This window comes from Lepidochelys olivacea, assembly GCF_965140295.1.
Source record: "Lepidochelys olivacea isolate rLepOli2 genome assembly, chromosome: 6".
In the NCBI taxonomy this organism is placed as follows: domain Eukaryota; kingdom Metazoa; phylum Chordata; order Testudines; family Cheloniidae; genus Lepidochelys; species Lepidochelys olivacea.
Genome location: NC_140416.1, coordinates 30,764,623 through 30,785,794, shown reverse-complemented (window position 1 = coordinate 30,785,794; position 21,172 = coordinate 30,764,623). Strand labels below are relative to the sequence as shown.

Genomic DNA, 21,172 nt, shown 5'->3' with positions numbered 1-21,172 from the left:
AAAATGCTTTACAAAGATCTTACAACTAACTTTATTGATATGAAAAGTAAGTTGTGCCTGCACAGAAGAGAGGCACATAGGCCACTGCTGCTCCTAAGGATAGATTTTAAAAACTGAGTTATATCTTACTATGGCACTCATGGGGTCATATAAAAAGCGCTATACCAGCACAGAGCCAAACCCAAATGAAGTTAAAAAACAACTTAGCTTCCATTATTTTACTATCATTCAACACTACCGTAATGTTCTCCTGCTAACTCACTCACTTTGAATGCCACATCACATACATGCCACACAATTTTCTATGGTAAAACAAGGTCACAGTAGCAAGAAAACAGTGAGCAAAACCCATAATTTTATAGACAAGAAAGTTACAAGTAAAGATGGTCAGAAAATATCCAGCAAAACACTTTTTCACTGGAATTTGCCAAAATTGAAATATTCTGTGGATTCTGTTTGATTCTGATAGAACCACAACAATGGAGGAAGTTGTTTCCTGTAATCTCGTCTACCCAACTCCACTGAGTTGTTGAGAGCCTGGGCTTCCAGGCTTGAAGCTCCTTGATTGCCTGGTGCTTCCACGGCCTATGGATCTAGGGTAGCCAGCCAGGAGGACTTACCTGGAGCCAGGGCTCTATTCCCTTTCATGGAGTATTTCAAATTTTTTTGCATTTTGTTCCAAAGTGAAACAAAATCAAAATTCAAAACATCAAAATTCTCCACAGTGATGGGGTGTACAAACACCACACGGAAGAGCAAGTGGTTAGGAGCAGCTGTGGGCCTACGCAGCTCCACCCAACCACACCTGTGATGCCTGAACAAGCTGCAGGCAGCATGTAAAAGGGGAAGCAGAGCAGCTCAGAGGGAGGAGACCAGTGGCGCTGAACTCTGGGGGCAGTGTTGCCCAGAAACTCGTTGCCTGAGCACACCTACAAAGAAAAGGCAGATGACTAACCGTGCAGGTCAGTGACTTTATATGAGATTCTTTGATTTAATCTGTGGGGAAAAGGAGGCTGGTAGGAAGTGGTCCGGGGGCAGCTACTTAACACCCGATGATGTGAAGGATCACTGCCTACTATTGTTAAGCCATAACACTACACATTGAGGGACAGATTTTCAAATTTAACACATACAATTGCATGGACTGAATTTACACTTAGATACACCTGGTTTATAGCCAAACATCAGATGTTCACAAACAAATTAAGCATGTAAGGCACTAGATTGGGAGCTAGAGAATAGGATTTTAGCTGTGGCTCTGCTACAGACTTCCTATGAGAGAATGGACAATGCATACGCACAAGGGGCCCAAAGTAAGATTGCACAGACAACCTTAATTCTCGCATTTCATAACTTTTGAATTTTTGGACTTTGCAACTGTTATATATTTTTCACATGTAACACAGTATCTAGATTACAAATTGTCTAGATGTCTAACAAACATTATTTCTCATGTTGTTCCTGACAAAGCCATGCTTTTATCCCCTGGACACTCTTTCCCCTATCACTAAGACTTGTGCAATCATGCCCATCTTCAACTCAGAAAGCGACTGCTTTAAAGAAACCCTAGTATTCTGATCTCAAAGTTTTAATATGAAGAAAGATGGTTATGTACTGCGTTTATGGAACTAATTAGGAAAGACAACATGAGCTACTATCTCCAGATGGTGAAATATTACCAAGACTTGTTATTGAATTCAGAGATTTATATTAAATTACCTCCAATTATCAGTGTTCAGTGCAACATGCAATTCAATATTTTATACATTAACCTCCAGCACATATTCAGAAGTATATATAAAACTTACAGAAAATATATTGCTACAAATGGATAAACTTTCTATGTTTTTTGTTTGGGGAAAACTCACTCATAGTTTTTCACGAGTTGATAAAGACAAAGGAGAATTCCAAGCCAGCAAGCACTGTTATCAGACTGAAGATAAAAACCAATTTTCTCCACAACTGCAGTCCAGCGGTTAGGGTAATCATGCTTGATAATATGGTGAATGCAAGTAGTAAGCTGTACTCTGCAAATCAAACACACACATGGTTAAACAAATAACTACCTTCATTATTTTAAGAGGTTTTTTTGTGGTGATGAAATAGCTCATTTTTGGTTGAACAAATAAAACTTAACATGTAGTTCGGAAGTCTTGTTTACACACAGAGGAGTCTAATCTGGTCTTTTATTTCCCTTCTGCTTAGCATTTACTATCTTCTGAAATTTTGTAAAAGGGTTATAATAATTTAGGAATCCATTCTTCTCCAAGTACAAAAGATGTTACACAAATAAATTGCTTACATGTTGTACAATGTACAAATGAAGAATGAAAACGCTATTTTCTCTAACTGCATTAATTCTATGTTCTCCAATACATAAGAACGGCCCTACTGGGTCAGACGAAAGGTCCATCTAGCCCAATATCCTGTGTTCCGACAGTGGCCAGTGCCAGGTGCCCCAGAGGGAATGAACAGAACAAGTAATCATAAAGTGAACCAGGCCCTGTCGCTCATTCCCAGCTTCTGGCAAACAGAGGCTAGGGACACCATTCCTGTCCATCCTGGCTAATAGCCATTGACGGACCTATCCTCCATGAATTTATTTAGTTCTTTTTTGAACCCTGTTATGGTCTTGGCCTTCACAACATCCTCTGGCAAGGTGTTCCACAGGTTGACTGTGTGTTGTGTGAAGAAATACTTCCTTTTATTTGTTTTAAACCTGCTGCCTATTAATTTCATTTGGTGACTCCTAGTTCTTTGTTATGAGAAGTAGTAAACAACCCTTCCTTATCTACTTTCTCTATACCAGTCATGATTTTATAGACTTCAACCATATTTCCCCTTAGCCATCTCTTTTCCAAGCTGAAAAGTCACAATCTTATTAATCTCTCCTCACACAGAATCTGTTCCATAACACTAATAATTTTTGTTGCCCTTTTCTGAAATCTGTGTGTTACAATCCAAGACACAATGAAATTTAGTACGCAAGTGGTATTAATTTTAAAACAGTATCAAAACTATGACTACATTATAAGCAAATTAAAACTGTATACCTAATTAGTTCAGGGGAATGAATAATGGCTTCTACAATATTTTCACGAATACAATGTCTATCTTCTTCTGGGATGGAATAAGGTGGGATTTCCCCTGGTGTAGTTTCACGATCAGGCCAATACTGAGTTATCATATTCTTCAAGTAGATAACACCTGTCAGATAACAGCAAGACATCACTTGGTATCAATACAAAAGTCAGTCATTATGCAGATATACGTATTTTTACATTTAGAAAATGCATTCCATAAATGAACTCTGACTGAATGGACAACATTTAACATATCAGAGAGCCACCATACCTGCACACAAAAACCGCTAATCTCCCAATTTTCTGTATGGAACAAAAATTTCCCCTTCTTCAGTTATCAAGTGTGGCATCTGTAATATTTCTTAAGTCCACTATTCCCAACACTTTATTATCTTTTCAGACAATCTTTTTGAAAAATAAAGAGTATTGAAAGACATATTTCCACTTCCTGTTACGAAGAAGAATTGTGGTAACTTTTTATTAAAACCCATCTCTGAAGAAGCTTCCTTTGTAATTATTTTGAGATCAATTTTTTGGCATTTAAAAACAAGGCTAGTCAGCATTAAATCTCTATAGTCAAATATTGTTTGTATTTTAAAAGTATGATTTTATTCTATAATGTGACTATGTTTGGGCTACATGGTCTGCTTTACATTCAAGTGAATCTTGAAAGCAAATTGAGTTTCTCTACACAAAGATTATACGTTATGACTCCTTATAGCAGATATTAGGTTGCTGACATAGATGCATGTTTCCACTAATTGACAAACATTCAAACTGCTTATGTGGCAGATTCCAGATTACTATGCTTTATGAATCTCTTTTCTTTACAAGTGCAAAAGGAAGTCCAGATTTACAAACAGTTACAGCAAAATTAAGTGAATTCTGACTACACCTGTACAACGTACCATAGGTTCTCTGCTGGTTTTCAATTAAATGTTTATATGGTGTCTAGCACCAGTATCAGAAAGGATTCAGAGAGCACGCCTTGTAAACCTATTATTTTGAATATGATAATGATGTAGTTCCTGACCTTGCCAGCTGATCTGTATGGGCACAAGAATCTGCCAGTATAAATTAGCTAGGAAAATCAGGGTTTTAGTTGAAATTATTTCTGCTGTTCTTTTCCTTATTTTCTGTAACCAGAAGTTATCCTACTTACTGCAAAAAGGATAGGAGCCACTCCCAAAGAAACAGAAAAGGATGGTGGGATAATTAGTTCCAACACAGTCAGATATGACACAATGTAAAAATAACAAGTTCAAAAGACCCAAGAACCTCCACAGTTTACTATAAGATTGTAAATATTCTCTTTAAAAAGCAGTAACACTTCATCTACCTTTTCATTTTCAATTTTTTTAATATATGTCAAAGCTTGTAGCCTTTTGATTCTGAAATTCTAAGTTCTTCCCATGTAATAATACCCTGGCAGCAAACCCCAGCCATGTGCTCTGAACCCCAGCCCTGGCTGCTGACCCCAGGTGCTGACCCGTAGTCCCAACCACACCGAAGCGGCTGTTGGCTCCAGACGCCGATCCCCAGCCCTGGCTGTGTGGCAGCATGCACTGGGCGCACAGCAGCAGGTGCTGTCTTAGGCCTTGTGGCAGCGATCAGTGACCCCCGCAGCATTTGGTCATGCAGCTCTGGGCTCTGGCTGCGTTGCGGCCCTGAGATCCAACTCCCTGCCCGGCCATGCAGCTCCTGATCCAGGCACGAGCACTGATCCCCTCCCCGGCCGTGCAGCTCCTGCCCCCAGCTCCAGGCTCTAGCAGCAGGCACTGACCCCTGGCCGCACAGCAACAGATGCCAATCCCCGCTCCAGCCAAACAGCTGCAGGGCTCACCCCACACCCTCCTCTCTTTTGGCCCTACATCCATGCCCCCCTCCCCATCATCCCTGGACCCCACTGCCTTCCTGGCACTGCATCCACCCCTTCATCACCCCAGGCCCCTGTTGCCTCCCCCGGCCCACATCCATCCCATCACATCTCCCACTGCCAACCCCTCCCCTCATCCCCCAATCCAGGGCTTAATTTGTTCTGGGAGTTGCTGAGAAAAGTGATATTAAACATGCAAGTATCACTTCTCACAGCCTTCCAGATAGTGTCCTGTGAAACGTGATTGATATTAACCAACATTCAATAATAAAAATATTACTGTGAAGTGATATTTGTATCTGCAATAAATAAATTACAATGATGTGGATGTGTATATGTGCTATTTATTTTTTTCCCTAAACTTAATCAAGTATTTTAGGGGAAAAAAGTGTCAGTTCAGCCACCAGCAAGAGAGGCCACAAAAGAATTTGTTGCGAGAACTCCTGCTTTAGAGTACTTGCCCCTACAGAACCTGGAATTCAACTCAAGATTAGAGAGTCTCAATCAACCCTTGCTATCTAGCACAAATCCATTGGCAAAGTGTATCTGTCTCACCCACCTCTAGTGGCTGGTCCACATACTGCTACCAATTACTTCATTAGCTCATGTGGTAGAGGTCTGGGGAAATTCTGCACCACTGCACAATGCAGAATTTGCACAGAATTAGCGCAGAATTAAAGTTCTGCACAGAATTTCATTTTTTCCTGCAGAAATGGTGCTGCAGAGCTGCTGGCCACTGCCAGGGACTGCTGTACCCAGCAGAGCCTGGCTCCTCAGCTCGCAGTGCACCTGCGCAGCAGGGCTTTGGTTCCCAGGTTTGCCGGCCCCGCTTAGTCACATGGTGAGGTAGGCCCCCTCCCTGTACAGCAGCTGCGCTCTGTGAGGAGAGACAAGAGCAATACCTGGGGTCTGTAGGGAGGGGCTGCTGCTTTCTGAGAAGAGAATCTGAGGGTAAGCAGGAATAGGGACCTGCCAGAGGGACGGGGGTGTAACTCGAACTGTTCCAGGAGCAGCTGAATCTTTAAATTGTGCCTCCCATCCCCCATATCAGCAGGTACAGGTAGTCTCTACCCAGCAGGACAGTAACGAAGCTGAGTGGAGCCTGCAGCTGGGCTCTGGGGGCGAAGGGGGTGCGGGTGTCTGGGCCAGGGGCACCATGCAGCCCCTCCTGCACCCCCAAACACCCCATCCCAGTACACAGCTTCGCTTCCCTTGAGCCTGGCATTTGGGAACTTGAAATATGGTAACCCTATGGGAGCAGGGCAAGAGGTGAAAAATTACTAAAAGATCAGAGAGGCAGAGTTTTCTCCACAAGATGTGCCCAGATGGCACATGTGACACATCCAGTCTGAGGCACCCAACAAAAGCATAAACAGAGAAACAAGAACTGGGTTGTTGTAGGGGTTTCTTTAACTCTCTACTCCTGGGGGAATCTTTTTGTTGTCTTTATTGTTACAGACATACTTGCTGATAGGTATTTTGAAATAAATGACCAAAATAATTGAAACTGGTGTGATTATATTGTGTTATTTTGACAAACAAAATAAACAGAATTTTAAAATATTGTGCACAGAATTTTTAATTTTTTGACATAGAATTCCCCCAAGACTAAAAGGTTCCAGCCTTGCTGAGGACCCATGTAGAGGTCAATATAGTTCCATGTGATGGAATTTCTGTGCATTGTTTTTATTTTAGTGTGCTAAAAACCAAAATAAACTTAGAAATTATTTCCAAACACTGCATTAAAAGAACATTACTGTTACAAAGGCAAGCATTCAAAAATTCAGAAAAAACAAAAAAGTCATGGTTACCGTTGCCATCTTAATTTGGCCTCTGTGTATGCATATGCATGACAGTACACTATTATACTAAATTGCATAATAAATTAAGATTATTTTTTCCACAGGACACTCATTCACTGCACAGAATGGATTGTACTCACTAAGCTGGTAGCTTATTCAATATTTCTTTTTATCCTCATCATTCAACCAGTCTCATTTACTACATAGGCAACCTTAATTCTGGCACTGTCTAGCTTTTGAACACTTGACTTTGCAACCTTAATGTCATATTCATTTTTTTGTATGTAATGTGTATACAGTATGTAAACATTCTGAGTATAAAGAAAAAGAAAACTTGCCTGCCTGTCTCACTGGTAAATCCAGTTGCTCTGACATAGTGATCTGAAGCAGAGTTGAAACAAAGTTCACTGACTTATGAGCCTGCAAAGCAGAAGACAAAACCAAGTAAGCCAGATGTTAAAAAAGAACACTGGAAACCAATCGGCTTGCAAATAAAACTTTGAAGCTTCAGGATACATTTTCAAAAATGTCTGTGAGTACCATGTGATGCAATCATGACATCAGCAATTCAAATTATGTTGTAATATCAAGTGACAAATGAAAGCTTTCAAAACCCCTTGAGTTTGATGTATTCAGAAGATCACATGGTGGGGGGGGACATTCTTATTCTTTACTGAAGACCACATTTCCTCCCGCCCCAATGTCTGAAACAGATTTCTGTAATCAGATTTCTTTACCACAGAATAAATTATCCCCAGTTTAGGACAAATATATTACATCATGACAACACAGCTACAAGTACACTGTGTAATTAAATAACAACTTGGCATTCTGAATTAAGACAGCATGGAATGGTGACGTTAAGTCATTATTTGATCTTTTTAGCATTTGGAGATGCCAGGCTGTACATATTTTCTAACATCATATTATTCTCAGATTTTGTCCAACATTTGTCATTCATTGATCTGCTACTGTGACCTGAGGCTACGAGTATATTTGAACCAGACTAAAAACGTATTTTTAAAGATACGTATTTGTGTTTAGACAGAGCCTTTGCTTATAGATCTATATTTAACCTAATTTGCTGCCATGTTTAAAGAAAGATTTGAATATCTAATATTATATAAAATCACCCTCCATTAAATTTTTTTTAAAAATTCTACACTTTATCTAAACATTTAGGATGTGAACATCTACAGCTCAAATAGAGAAGCATAAGATTTTATAGTCTATTAATATCAGATTATGTGAGCTATAATTGCTCTCAGAAAAAGGAAATTGATAAGTTAGCTTTTTCCTAAGTAAAGGAGATGATTAATGTAATTTAAGATACAAGCAAGGAGAAATAAAGGCAATTTTCTTGTCTTACTGCATGTAAGTGCAGCTGGGCAAAGCCCACTTTGCTGTTAAAATTCCTAAAACCATTTTTCCAAAGTTTTATCTTCTTTAGCAATGCTTACAGGGGGCACTGGATGTCAAATGACTTCCCTTTACTTTGACACATGGATGATTCATCAAGGCATGAATTCATGATAGACTAATCTGAGCAGTTTGCAACTCTATTATAAACTAAGCACTACACTCTTACCACAACTGACTTTTTTTTTAACCTCACTATCAATAAATATGGCCTTCTATAACATAAAATAATTGTATTCTCATCATCAGAGTACACTGCACAATGGCAAATTTACAGAACCTTGGCTTCTGCATGGAAACCTAAACAGAGTAACATCAGCAATGTGAAAAATTTGGCAGGATATGCACAATAAGTCTCCTCAAAGGAGTAGTTTTCTTCACTACACTGATTAACTTTGCCTACAAGAAAATGTTGTATGCATTCTCAATATTACTAGCCAAGTTTAAAACTATGATAGCAACCTATATGCTCCTAACCCCAACATGAAAAATTGGAAAAGACTAAAAGAAGAAAATTTCCTGAGAGGAAGTGAACTTGACTTAAACCTACACAATATATAAGGCTTTGTTTATAATACCGTTACAACTTGAAAACATTTCTTCCTTGATTTTGTCCTTTATTCACTTGTGAAATGTTGCTTTCTTGCTTGTCTTTACAGAACGTAAGTCAATATAGTGGCTTTACCTGCTTTTCAGTAAACAGGTATCAATGATGTGCACCTGGGACAGAGCAACATAATACCTACATTTTATAGGAAAATGTCTGTTACCTACACATTATCCACTAGCTACTTCCTATATGAAACAAAGAAAATATCAACATGTTCAAGATCATTAAAAGGGCATTACCTATGACATTACAAAATGAAAGAATGCCTCGTTACAATACAGTATAAAATTATGATAAACCAATCTTTTACAACTCCTCTACAAGATAAACAAGCCATCATGAAAAACATACTTTTATCAGGACCAAGTGCTCTTTGTACACGATCAAATAATCGGTAACACCATGAATGCATCTTATAAGCATTTACAACATCAACAGATTAGTTTATCCAGCTGTGGCAGTCTCTCTAGACAAGTTTCATGAAGAAACATCTCCTAAATGCTCTAGATACAAATTCATTTACACTTGTTCATATATTTGAATATTCATGCAACTTGCCTTTACTAGTCAATTCCATACTTTAATAGTTTGAGTTTGATTTTTTTTTTTAAACTTGAAACACCTTCATTTTAAACAATATTAAGAAGCAAACTGAACTGGAAGTTAAGGTTTTTTGTTGGAGATTTAAAAAAAAATACACAGTTATGCATGCACATTCTAAGCATTGGGTCACAAGATCTACATGCGATATATATCAGACTGTGGAAGTCCACAGAAACAGTGCCTCCACTACGTACAGCTCAAGTGTCTTTTTTCTTTTTAAACAAAGCATGCACTGGAGTCATTATTCCTACAGCATCCAGGGATTCAAGATACAGGAGCAGAGGAAAGAAAAGCTAGGAACAAGTAATTGGGAGTAACAGACACTGCAGAGTTGGAGGGTCTATGGCCCCCTACCTCGCCACAGCTCCCTATGTACTAAAGATGTGGAGCTTTTCATCAAATGAAGCATATTAGTTTATATTTAAAAAAGGTTTGTTTTTAATCATCTGATAACATGAATTTCTGCACCTGTTTAAGCCTTCTCTATTCTCTGCACTTGTGGAAATGGATGGCATTGAAGTACTTTTTCTTGTACAGCAGTATGTTTTAATTGCAGTGACTCATGCATTAGGCCCCAATTCAGCAAGGTAATGCAGCATACAACTAACGTTAAAGTCAGTGGACGACCACGTACTTAAAGGGGCATATGATTAAGCATTTTGCTAACTGGGAGTTCAGCGAGAATTTTTCTTTTCTTTTTTTTAATTTAAAAGACAGCATATACACAAGGTGACTTGAGTTACCCAAGTTGCTTGCTATGGATACAAAAAAAATAGACTACACAGAAATCTGAAGTCATTTTTAATATTCTTCAGAATTAGCCTGGAGACAGGGGGTAACAAGGTGGCTCAAAGTCCTGGGTACCCTGAGAATCATCACTTTTAGAGACGGTCAGGAGATGGGGACATCATTCCAAAAATTAATCTGAACTAACTAAATGTGTGAATTTAATTCAGTTAAACTAAATTAAACCTGTGTGGACACTCATACACAGAACTTAAGTGGCCTTAATTCTAATTTAGTGTATTCCCTTTAGCAGAGTAGATACCCATTCTTGAAGTAGCTGCACTAGTAGCACAGTAGTGAGATAGGCTCTGCATGAAAGATGAATGCTGTTCTCCTAATCGAGGCAATCAATGACCACTAAATTCACATACAGATACACATCAATATTTACATTTTATATCAAATTTGGGCTCTCAAGATGTGCTTCACAACAACCCAATCTTTCCCATTCTACTAAATTGAAGGTAGGTTCCAGTGTAAAAAATGTTGAGACTCATTGCCTAATTACCATCAATACACATGCAGCTAAGCCTTAATATGACTTCTCTGAGGCCTGAATTTTATTGGCCCTACCAAAAAGAGCCAAGTAAGTTTTCCCCTTGCTTTCCATTTCTTTATTAAACAAACAGCCTTCAAAAAAGTTCATTCAAACATTTAAGATGCTGAATGAGCGCCCACTGAAGTCTTTCCACTGGCTTCAACAAGAGCTGAGCCTGATGCAGTTGACTACAAAGTCAATGAGAATTTTGCCATGTCAACAGGGGCTGGATTTCACCCTCAGGGTATGACTACGTTGGGGGTCTAATTCCCACTTCAATGGAGACATACTCAGGGATGCTCTCATCAAGTGAATGCATGAAAAATAGACTGTAGCCATGGCAGCACAACGAGCTAGCTACCCCAAGTACATGCCCAGCTAAGACCCTAGGCAGGTACTTGGGGTAGATAGCCCATCCCACTGCTCAGGCTCCACTCTGTTTTTAAAAGAAAAGGAGGACTTATGGCACCTTAGAGACTAACAAATTTATTTGAGCATAAGCTTTCGTGAGCTACAGCTCACTTATGCTCAAATAAATGTGTTAGTCTCAAGTGAGCTGTAGCTCACGAAAGCTTATGCTCTAATAAATTGGTTAGTCTCTAAGGTGCCACAAGTACTCCTTTTCTTTTTGCGAATACAGACTAACACGGCTGTTACTCTGAAACCTTTTCTTTTTGCGAATACAGACTAACACGGCTGCTACTCTGAAACTCTGTTTTTAGCGTGTGAACTGAACAACAGCTAGCATGAGCATGTCTCCAGCTTGAACTGTGGACATACCCTAATTGTCTGAGGCAAACCAACAAAACCAAACAAACTCAATTCCAATGGATCATTCTGTTGCACCTGAGTACTTCATTAATTTTCACACAACAGGTGGCCTTACGTACTATAACTAAGATTAGAACCATATGCTGGAGGTAGTCATTGTGATCACAGCATAAAAGTTTTTGGACAGACTTGCCTGTTGCAGCCATCTCTAAGCTCCTACCATATTTTTATTCTCTAACAAATGGCTGTGTCCCAGCATTCCAGGTTCCTGTTCACTGACACAAGAGCTAAAAAAAAATGCTCTGTGTTTTAAGCACTTGTTTTATACAGCCACTGACTTCTTTTGTTGTGAATGCCCAGGATGAGCTGAAATATCTGAGAACATAAGAGGAGTTGGGAATGAGGACTTAAAATAATGAGAGGAAATTCAGGCATCAATTAAATCTGACTTTCAGATTATTTCAAACAGTAATAGTCCGAATGCATGAAAGTTTATTTATTCCTCCTTATGGCAATTGTTTGAATTTAGAAGCTTTTGTTTTTATAGATTTCCATTTACCACAGCCTTCGGAAATACCAGATATGGGTATAAAGTATCCCACAAGCAGTTACCATCACCCAAGACAGGAATGAAAAACAACAGATTGCAGGGTTGCAAAAGGGTTTCTACCTAATGCTCAAATTCTGTAGAGAAAACAGGAGAAATTCTTAAGTCCAAGTCATTGGCATCAGTAAAATGTGGTCAAATTAGTATTATCTTGCTCTAATCTTCCTTGTTTACATACATCATTAATTTTTGTACATATTAAAATAAAGTTAGAATTACAAATATGTTTAATTGCAGCATAATTTCTGGTAATAAAAGCCTGTCCTTTTCTACCATGTAATATAGCATTTAATAGCAATGCTGACCTACTGCTCTTTCCCCACTCCAACATGCTGTGTCACTGGTATGACTTTGTTGACTAAGAGCCAAAGAATTCAGGGACTTTTCCCCTGAGCAATCTTTGCCATTGAGCCTTACTAGCTGAGGAATGTTTTCTATCAGACCACAACTGTTAGCCCACTGTTTGTTAGCATCAGTTTTCCAGAGCCTACACATCTTCGTGCACATTTCAGAAATCTGATACACTAGATATGTGCCTGCCTACCTGATATAGTCACACATGTACAATTATATTACAAACAGAAAACCGTAACATGTGCTACATAATCTCAACTATAAAATTCAATCTGAAATGAACATGATAGAAACCAAAGCACAACATATTAAACTTCAGATAGGTAATTAGTACAGAGAAAAGACATTATTTTCCCACAAAGATAAATGTAACTGTAATGGATATATATTCATACCCAAATATAATATTTTATGAAAAACTGAATACTAAATAACCCCCAACAACTTCTTCTCACTTTTGCCAGACAGGTAAACTTTCTTGTTCTCCCTTGGAGCATGAAAATTTTAGGCTATCATAAAAGCCATACTGCATATGGTATTTTTCCAAAATTCTTACAGTCAAAGCAGCAAACCAAAGGACTGTTTTTAAAAATAAATTATATTTTGCTAGACTGGAAGCACAAGTTATGTAAACAAAAAACAAATATTCTTCCAGGGTAGCACACATTTTAATAAAGATCAGATGAATAATTTGCATAATAGGTCAAAAGGAAGTAAATACAAACTGCTAAAAAGTCTATTTCATATCTATATGGTCTCTGCCACTAGTTGAGCAAGTAAACTATTTTACAATGAGATGCAAGTTTTTTTAAAAGTTCAGTATAGCTTTACAAAGTATTCTAACACTGAATTCTTTACTTACCTTTTCCAAGCAAGATAAACACATCACTGAATCATGATGTTTTTCAAAAATGTAAAGCTTTCCTAGGTGAATTACTTATCTTCACCAATCCAGAAATGACATTAAATAGCAAGACATCATTACATTAGGATGAAGAATTCAGTTGGCCATTAAAAAGATGCTCAAGCTATTCTGATTTCATCTTTTCACAATTTGGTGGTATCCATCTAGTCTCTCTTGTGAAGTTACTGTTTGCTGCATACAAAAAGTGTAAGTAAGATATGTAACATTACTAAGTAGCAGTGTCGGGACACCTATTCAAGCATGAGGTAGGTGAGGGAATATCTTTTACTGGACCAACTTCTGTTGGTGAGAGAAGATGGTCCAATAAAAGATATTACCTCACCCATCTTGTTTCTCTAATATCCTAGGACCGACACAGCTACAATAACACTGCATACTGTAAAGAGAGCATACATTCACATCAGACCTTGCCAAGCAAACCATTGCAGCCCTAACTCATCAGAATAGTCTGCAGGTACAGAAGTCTGTTTTGTGAGGGAAAAAAAACCTGCTGTCTAAGGCTGTGTCTACACCACAAACCTTACAGCAGCACAGCTGTACCACTACAGCTATGCTGCTGTAAGTTCTCCCACGTGGCTGCTCTCCTGCTGGGATAATTAAACCACTCCCAATGACCTATGTCAGAAGGAGAGGCTGTTTTCACTTTTCCCGGTAAACTTGCGGGGGTGGAGGGGGGTATCATAACCCCTAACAAAAGTGATAGTGTAGAAAAAGCCTGACCTAGAGTTAGCCAACTCCATTGTCTTTTACTCCACCTGATAACTCACATAGAAACTACAAGATGCCTTGTCTTCACAAGGATTTTACCTAGTATTAGTTAACTTGAAATAGCAAACTCAGGTTAAGACCACAACTCTGCCCCAACCCCCACCCCCGAGTGAAGACGGTCTTCTGGCCCCCTCCTGTCCGTTTCATGTGTTGATCCTGCCTGCAACAGTATTTTCAAACTCTCTTTTTCACAAGCTAATCTCTCCCATTCCTCCTCTTAGGCTGTCTACACTACTGAGCCAATACCAGCACAGCCCTCTAGTGCAGAATCACCATACCTATTTTCTCAGTCAGAGTAGGAACACCACATCTATGAAGCACTCTTCAGTCAGCATAGCTTCATCTACACTGGAAGTTTTGTCAGCATAGCTATGATGATCAGGGAAGTGTTTTTTCCACACCCCTGACTGACACAGCTGTGTCAATATAAGTTTTAAGTACAGAAAACATCTTAGACAAGAGTATAAACATTAGGATTTTTTCCTCTTAAAAATTGTACAGAAATTTATATTAGGGAAGAAAGGCAAAGATGATAAAATCCTTTTAGAACAATGTCATGTACCGACTTTTTGGTTTTTGAGTAGTGGGGAAATGTGATGGTTACCGAGAAGCAAGTGCACCTTATAAACAGTAAGCCACTTGAGAAAGCATGATGGTTTGAAAATGGCAAACAGCCAGGACTCCTATGCTCTAATCTTGGCGTTACCACTGATTAGCTGCATGACCATGGTGGGCAAATCACTTAAGACCATCTTAGTTTACCCATCTGAAAAATGGGACTTCTACTATATTTACCCTACTTTAGAATGCCAAAAAGCTGAACTAACGTTTGGTTCAGCATCTGGAGATCTTTGGATCAAAGGCAGGATTGTATGTGAAAATTATGCATTTTACTCCAAAGCGTTCACTAGTCAGTCTAGGTTCAAGAATTTTACTTAAACAATTATTTCAGCATCAAGGCATTTACGTGCATGTAAAACAGGAGATTAATGCTACTCAACTGAATTACACAGATTTATTTTGTTAGGCTGAGGGTATGCTTTGGCGACCACTCTTCAATATTATACAGTACTCTACATATCATATTTCAGACAGAGATGTCAGATTAAGCCTGACTTTTGAAAGGAGTGGCTTCACGAGAGCACCACAAAGATTAATAACTTTTCCCAACAAACTCCGATTTATTTTCCTTCAAAAACAAAACACAAAAAACAGGTTACTGGGGTTAAGTAATGCTATGTAGCATTGTAATCAGTAATTTTTTGAAAGTTCTCATACAAAAAAGTTGTATGATTATTATTTGAATGGGTCATTTTAATAATACCTGCATTTGAGTTATACTTGTGTCTTACCTAACAAGATTAGCTTGTAATGTTATGTCAGACAGACTCGAGTAGTAAACCATAACCATTCTCTGGAATCACAATGAAGAACATGCTAGAGAACACCAGCTACCAAAATAGTGACTGTTCTGAGTTTAGAAGGTAGGGGCATACAATCGACTGTCTTCCCATAGTTGCCTTCTTAAAACACCTTATTTTCATATGCATTTCTGAGGTACTGATCACTTTAGTATCTGAGCCCTTTTTATAGATCATTTTCAATGTACAAAATTGTCCCAGTTGGGAATATAGCTCATCCTCCTCCTTTGTGATAGGCTTACTTGAAGGGTCAGCTTCCAAGTAGAACCTAAGTGTCCCTGTAGAACGTAGCTACTTAGCAACCTCCCACCCAGCCAAGTAGAATGTAGCTACTTAGCAACCTCCCACCCAGCCAAGAAGTAAAGATAAGTCTATTGAGAACCACCCAAGTTGCACACCATCTTGATAACTTGGGACAGATGCCCCCTAATGAAGAAGTGATAAAAGACTACCAGTTCTTCTAAGCATTTCCCCTCCCTTCTATCAACACACACTACCTCTGTTTTGCCCATACTGAACCTCAGATAGCTGGTTATGATATAGGTTTCTATTTTGGTAAGATACTGCGATAAGAATTAGCACTCAATGAGAGGAGGACTTCAATAGCTCAGACATAGGTGAGAGGTTTATTGCAGGAGTGGGTGGGTGAAATTCTGTGGCCTGCATTGTGCAGCAGGTCAGACTAGATGATCATAATGGTCCCTTCTGACCTTAATATCTATGAGTCTATGAGATGAAGAGCTGGGGGGAGGACGACAGGGGAACAGGTTATTGGTGGCATCATAGTCAATAGTTTCTCTCTCCAAGTGATGTCACAAATATTGACTAAGAAAGAGCAAAAGATTAGAGCCCTCAGATCTCTGCATTTACAGAACATCTTTCAAACTCTGCAGATCTCAAAGCACTTTACAATCAGCCAATCCCTGACTCAACAAAATAAAAACAAAATAAAATAAAATCAATGAAGAAGTCATATTAAAGTCAAGCAGAGATTAAATGACTTGTCCAAGGTCAAACATTCAGGAGCAAAGCGTGGAAGAATCCAGAAATCTGCCTCTCAGTCCCCTACTCTGATGACATTCCCCCCTTCAGAAAGAAGCCTCATAAAATGTTTGCATAACCAGCAAATACATTATTTGAATATGATGCAACAATTGTGTACATATACCTTCTTATATATTACATATCAAGAATAGGATGACCACTGGTAAAAACATTTGGCAGTAATGTTTAATTATGACTGTCAATTCATTCTTTATTCTCTTGCTGAAAACTGCTTCCCCTTGTCATAAGGTAAAATCAGAAGTAGCCTCTTAAAAGGAAAGAGGAAGAGCAATTCTCAAGTCAAGTCTCATATCAGTCCATCAGAACCATTTCGGCCAAAGCACAGATAGAGAAATACGACAGCCAGGAGGAATTATTAAACTAAAAAGCATGTGAGCTGCTGGCCACCTGCATTGTATCATTCAAGTGTTAGAAGCAGTTTAATCTTTACAGCAGAAAGGGAGGCCCATTATAGAGCAGAAAACATCAATTTGAGTAAAGGTTACAAATTAAGGTCCTAAACCTGCATAACTGACTATACAGATAAGAAAGAGAATTCATATAAGTAAACTTGTACACATACATAAGTGCTTGTAGGATCAGGACTTAATGATATTTAACCAGGAAAGTTCTCTCAATTGTCAGTGAGCCTGTATTTAAAAATAATTCACCATTTTATTACATGTTGGTGCAGTAACGACCTAGGATTTCAAAATAACTGGGATATTTGGATTTTACAGAGACACTTGTATACAGTATGGTAGGCCATCATGCTTCAGAGTGAACAAAATAAGTCAGTTGATGGTCACCATGATTTCTCAACCAACAGTATTAATCTGTTACCTGGAGTCCCCCACTGCCAGAGGATCTAAAAGTCCTGAATGCTCAACAATCTGGACCCTGCAGCAAATAACAGTACAAGTAGATCTGAACTAAATTACCATATATGTTGATTTATTTATGTATATTATATTATATTCATTTTAGCCAACTTGTGTGTTCTTCTGTATTACTTTTACTCAAAAACAAATTAAAAAGTAAATTTGAATTGAGGATTAATACACATCAAATATATTTTCTACAAGTGTATAGAACGGACAGGCAGCCCAGTCCCTCACCAAATCTGCCCTGTGACACCACCTTCTTCATATCAACCCTTAAAATGCAACTCTTCCAAAAGGTCTACAAGTCTTAGTCTCCATCCCTCTGGCACACAAGTGTGTTAGCCAGTTAGGTGGACTGAAACAAGTCACCCAAACTTTTTTAAAAATCAAACAAGCCGTGTGTCAAGGTTCCTCCCCCACTCTGAACTCTAGGGTACAGATGTGGGAACCTGCATGAAAAACCTCCTAAGCTTATCTTTACCAGCTTAGGTCAAAACTTCCCCAAGGTACAAAATATTCCACCCATCGTCCTTGGATTGGCCGCTACCACCACCAAACTAATACTGGTTACTGGGGAAGAGCTGTTTGGACGCGTCTTTCCCCCCAAAATACTTCCCAAAACCTTGCACCCCACTTCCTGGACAAGGTTTGGTAAAAAGCCTCACCAATTTGCCTAGGTGACTACAGACCCAGACCGTTGGATCTTAAGAACAATGAACAATCCTCCCAACACTTGCACCCCCCCTTTCCTGGGAAATGTTGGATAAAAAGCCTCACCAATTTGCATAGGTGACCACAGACCCAAACCCTTGGATCTGAGAACAATGAAAAAGCATTCAGTTTTCTTACAAGACGACTTTTAATAAAAATAGAAGTAAATAGAAATAAAGAAATCCCCCCTGTAAAATCAGGATGGTAGATATCTTACAGGGTAATTAGATTCAAAAACATAGAGAACCCCTCTAGGCAAAACCTTAAGTTACAAAAAAGATACACAGACAGAAATAGTTATTCTATTCAGCACAGTTCTTTTCTCAGCCATTTAAAGAAATCATAATCTGACACATACCTAGCTAGATTACTTACTAAAAGTTTTAAGACTCCATTCCTGGTCTATCCCCGGCCAAGACAGACAGACAGACCCTTTGTTTCTCTCCCTCCTCCCAGCTTTTGAAAGTATCTTGTCTCTTCATTGGTCATTTTGGTCAGGTACCAGCAAGGTTACCTTTAGCTTCTTAACCCTTTACAGGTGAGAGGAGCTTTCCCCTGGCCAGGAGGGATTTCAAAGGGGTTTACCCTTCCCTTTAAGGCATGCTACTTTCATTGCATCCCATCCACCACCAGACATAGGCATGTAGAGAGTGCAAGCTCCTGGAGCAGGAACCTTGTCTTCAGACATGTACTGAGTACATAAATTTACACTACTGGCACTTATGTAAATAAGTTATATACAGTCCAACTGCACGCAAAACAAAGCTACATCTATTGAATATGAGGGTCAAAACCAACTGTTTAAATTATTGATTAAATAACTGATTAAAAACTATTAAAGTTTCAAGTTACTAGAATCATAACTAAAACTTTTTTTTTTTTTTACCAAATGCTACCTGTGGCATTTAAATCAGAAAGCAATGGAGTTCCACCGTTTAATCTTCCTTTCCAGTTCTCAAATTTAGAGACACACGTTGTCTTTAAATATTCATACAGATGGCCACAAACCGGGTCCCAAATGCCGTCCCTGGGAGCCATAAAGATCACCAACCTACACTGTTAAATTGTTTACTGGTGTTCAGAAAAGACAATGGGGAGAATTTACGGCTGATATTAGAGGAACTGTGCATTTCTTGGCCTCCAGAATGGGGTGCTTTCTGCCACCAGCTGAGCACAACTTTTTGTGGCAGTTTGTTACACTCCTTCCTCCCCCTCTCCCAAAACTCAACAGTATGGCCCTACGTGGATTAACTACACCCGAGAGTGATATCGAAGACTATTTTAATTAGGAAACAATTCAGCGTGGTTTTCCTTTCCCCAGACTCACGACCAACACTTCACAGAAGCTCATGGAAACCGGACTTGTCCGGCTCATGGCTCCTCATGGGACAAGCAGGGGGCTGCCCCAGGCACTCCGCCCAAGCGGCTGCAGAGACCCACGTCCGGAGCTGGCAGGTAGCGGAGGACAATGCTGACGGAGCAGGAAGGCAACACGACATCAAGCGAGGCACTGCACTGCCGCGGCCTTTCCCCGGCCCCTCCGGCAGACAGACCTCTCCATGCCGCCGCCGCCTGCCCCTCCACATGGCTTCCCCAGCGGGCCCCCCACGCCGCCGCGTCCCCCGGGCGACTCCCCTCCTGCCCCGGCTGACGGCAGGAGACTCCCCAGCCCCGTCCTCGCCTACCCCCGCTCTGCCCGGGCTCTCCCCCATCGCCGAGGATCCCGCCAGCGCTCCCCGGCCGAGTCCTGCCCCGCTGCCCCCGCCGGCGGCCCCTCAGGCCTCCCCGCTGCGGCCCCGGGGGCTGAGCGCCTCCTCCTCCCCCGGGCCAGGCCCGGCGCCTGTCCTGCCGGCGGCCGGGCTCCTGCTCCAGCCCAGGCCCCGCTGCGCCCTCACCTCATTGAGCTGCCTCTCGGCGGCTTCCCGCAGAGCCGGGTCCATGGTGCCCCGCAGGGCCTCGATGATGGTGTTGGGGTCCATGGCCGGGCCGGGGCGGGGCGGGCGGCGCGCGGGGAGGCGGAGGGCAGGGCAGCGCCGCTCGATGCGCACATGGACTCGCCGCTCCACAGCGGCAGCCGGCGCGAAAGGAAGAGAAGCGCCAAGGCCCCGGATAGAGCAGCTACCCCCGCGCCGCGGGCCAGCAGGGCCCTTCCGCTCCGCCGCGGGGCACCACGGGAGCTGTAGTCCGGGGCAGCGGCCTCCTCCGCCCCGCCCCGGGCCAACCTGTGCGCCTGCAAACCGAGCACCCCCCCCGCAGCCCCACATGTGGGGGAGGCCTCCCCCACAAGCAGTGGTGCCCCCCAACCCCGCCCTCGTGGGGGTGGGGAGCTTTCCTCACCCCCCTGGCAGCCGCGTCCAATCGACCTTAGGTTATTTAACCTCTCTGTACCTTAGTTCCTCCTCTGTAAAACGTCGAGAATAATTTTTCTCTCTCACAGGACCGTTGAGAGGATAAATTAATATTTTGGGGGGTTACTGTATTATAGAAATGGGGGCCATGTAACTGTCTGGACCCCTTTAAAGTCCTTCAGTCAGATCTGCTGTCTCCAAATATCGTCTTTATTGGGAGAGTAGGGAAGGACTTTCCTTATATCTCAAAGCCTCGCACTCGCTTAAGGGGAGGAATGTTTTTTCAGGTATGTTTCTTTCTGTTGTTTATAATACAGATAGAATAATGCTGTACAGCACCATGGGTGGTGCATGAGCCCCCCGGCCTCAGCACCGGGACACCCCCAGCGCTGGCCCGCTGGCCTCCAGCCAGAGGTGAAGCTCAGCCTCTGCCAGTTTGGGCACCAGCATGGGGGAGAGGGCAGAACATGGGCGGGGCCAGGGCTTGGCTCCCTGCACTCATATAATATGAGAACAATAACGTATAGTACAGTCCATAAGTAATTTAGGAGGATGTTAGACCCCACATCTAATAGGGATAAATATTCTTTAATCAGCAGGCCCAGATACCTTGCACCAAGAG

At 40.8% G+C, this 21,172-nt stretch overlaps 1 protein-coding gene across 1 annotated transcript in view; it reads right to left on the bottom strand.

Moving 5' to 3' along the window:
• Positions 1-20,294, bottom strand: part of IPO7 (importin 7) — a 47,766-nt gene extending 27,472 nt beyond the window's left edge. The window contains exons 1-4 of the mRNA XM_084630590.1: positions 20,098-20,294; positions 7,100-7,181; positions 3,054-3,207; positions 1,869-2,027 (exon numbers count right to left, since the gene is read on the bottom strand). Of these exons, the coding sequence (XP_084486716.1) occupies positions 1,869-2,027; positions 3,054-3,207; positions 7,100-7,181; positions 20,098-20,181 (479 nt within the window). The 5' untranslated portion in view covers positions 20,182-20,294. The remainder of the gene's footprint in view (positions 1-1,868; positions 2,028-3,053; positions 3,208-7,099; positions 7,182-20,097) is intronic.
• Between the last annotated feature and the right edge of the window lie 878 nt (positions 20,295-21,172).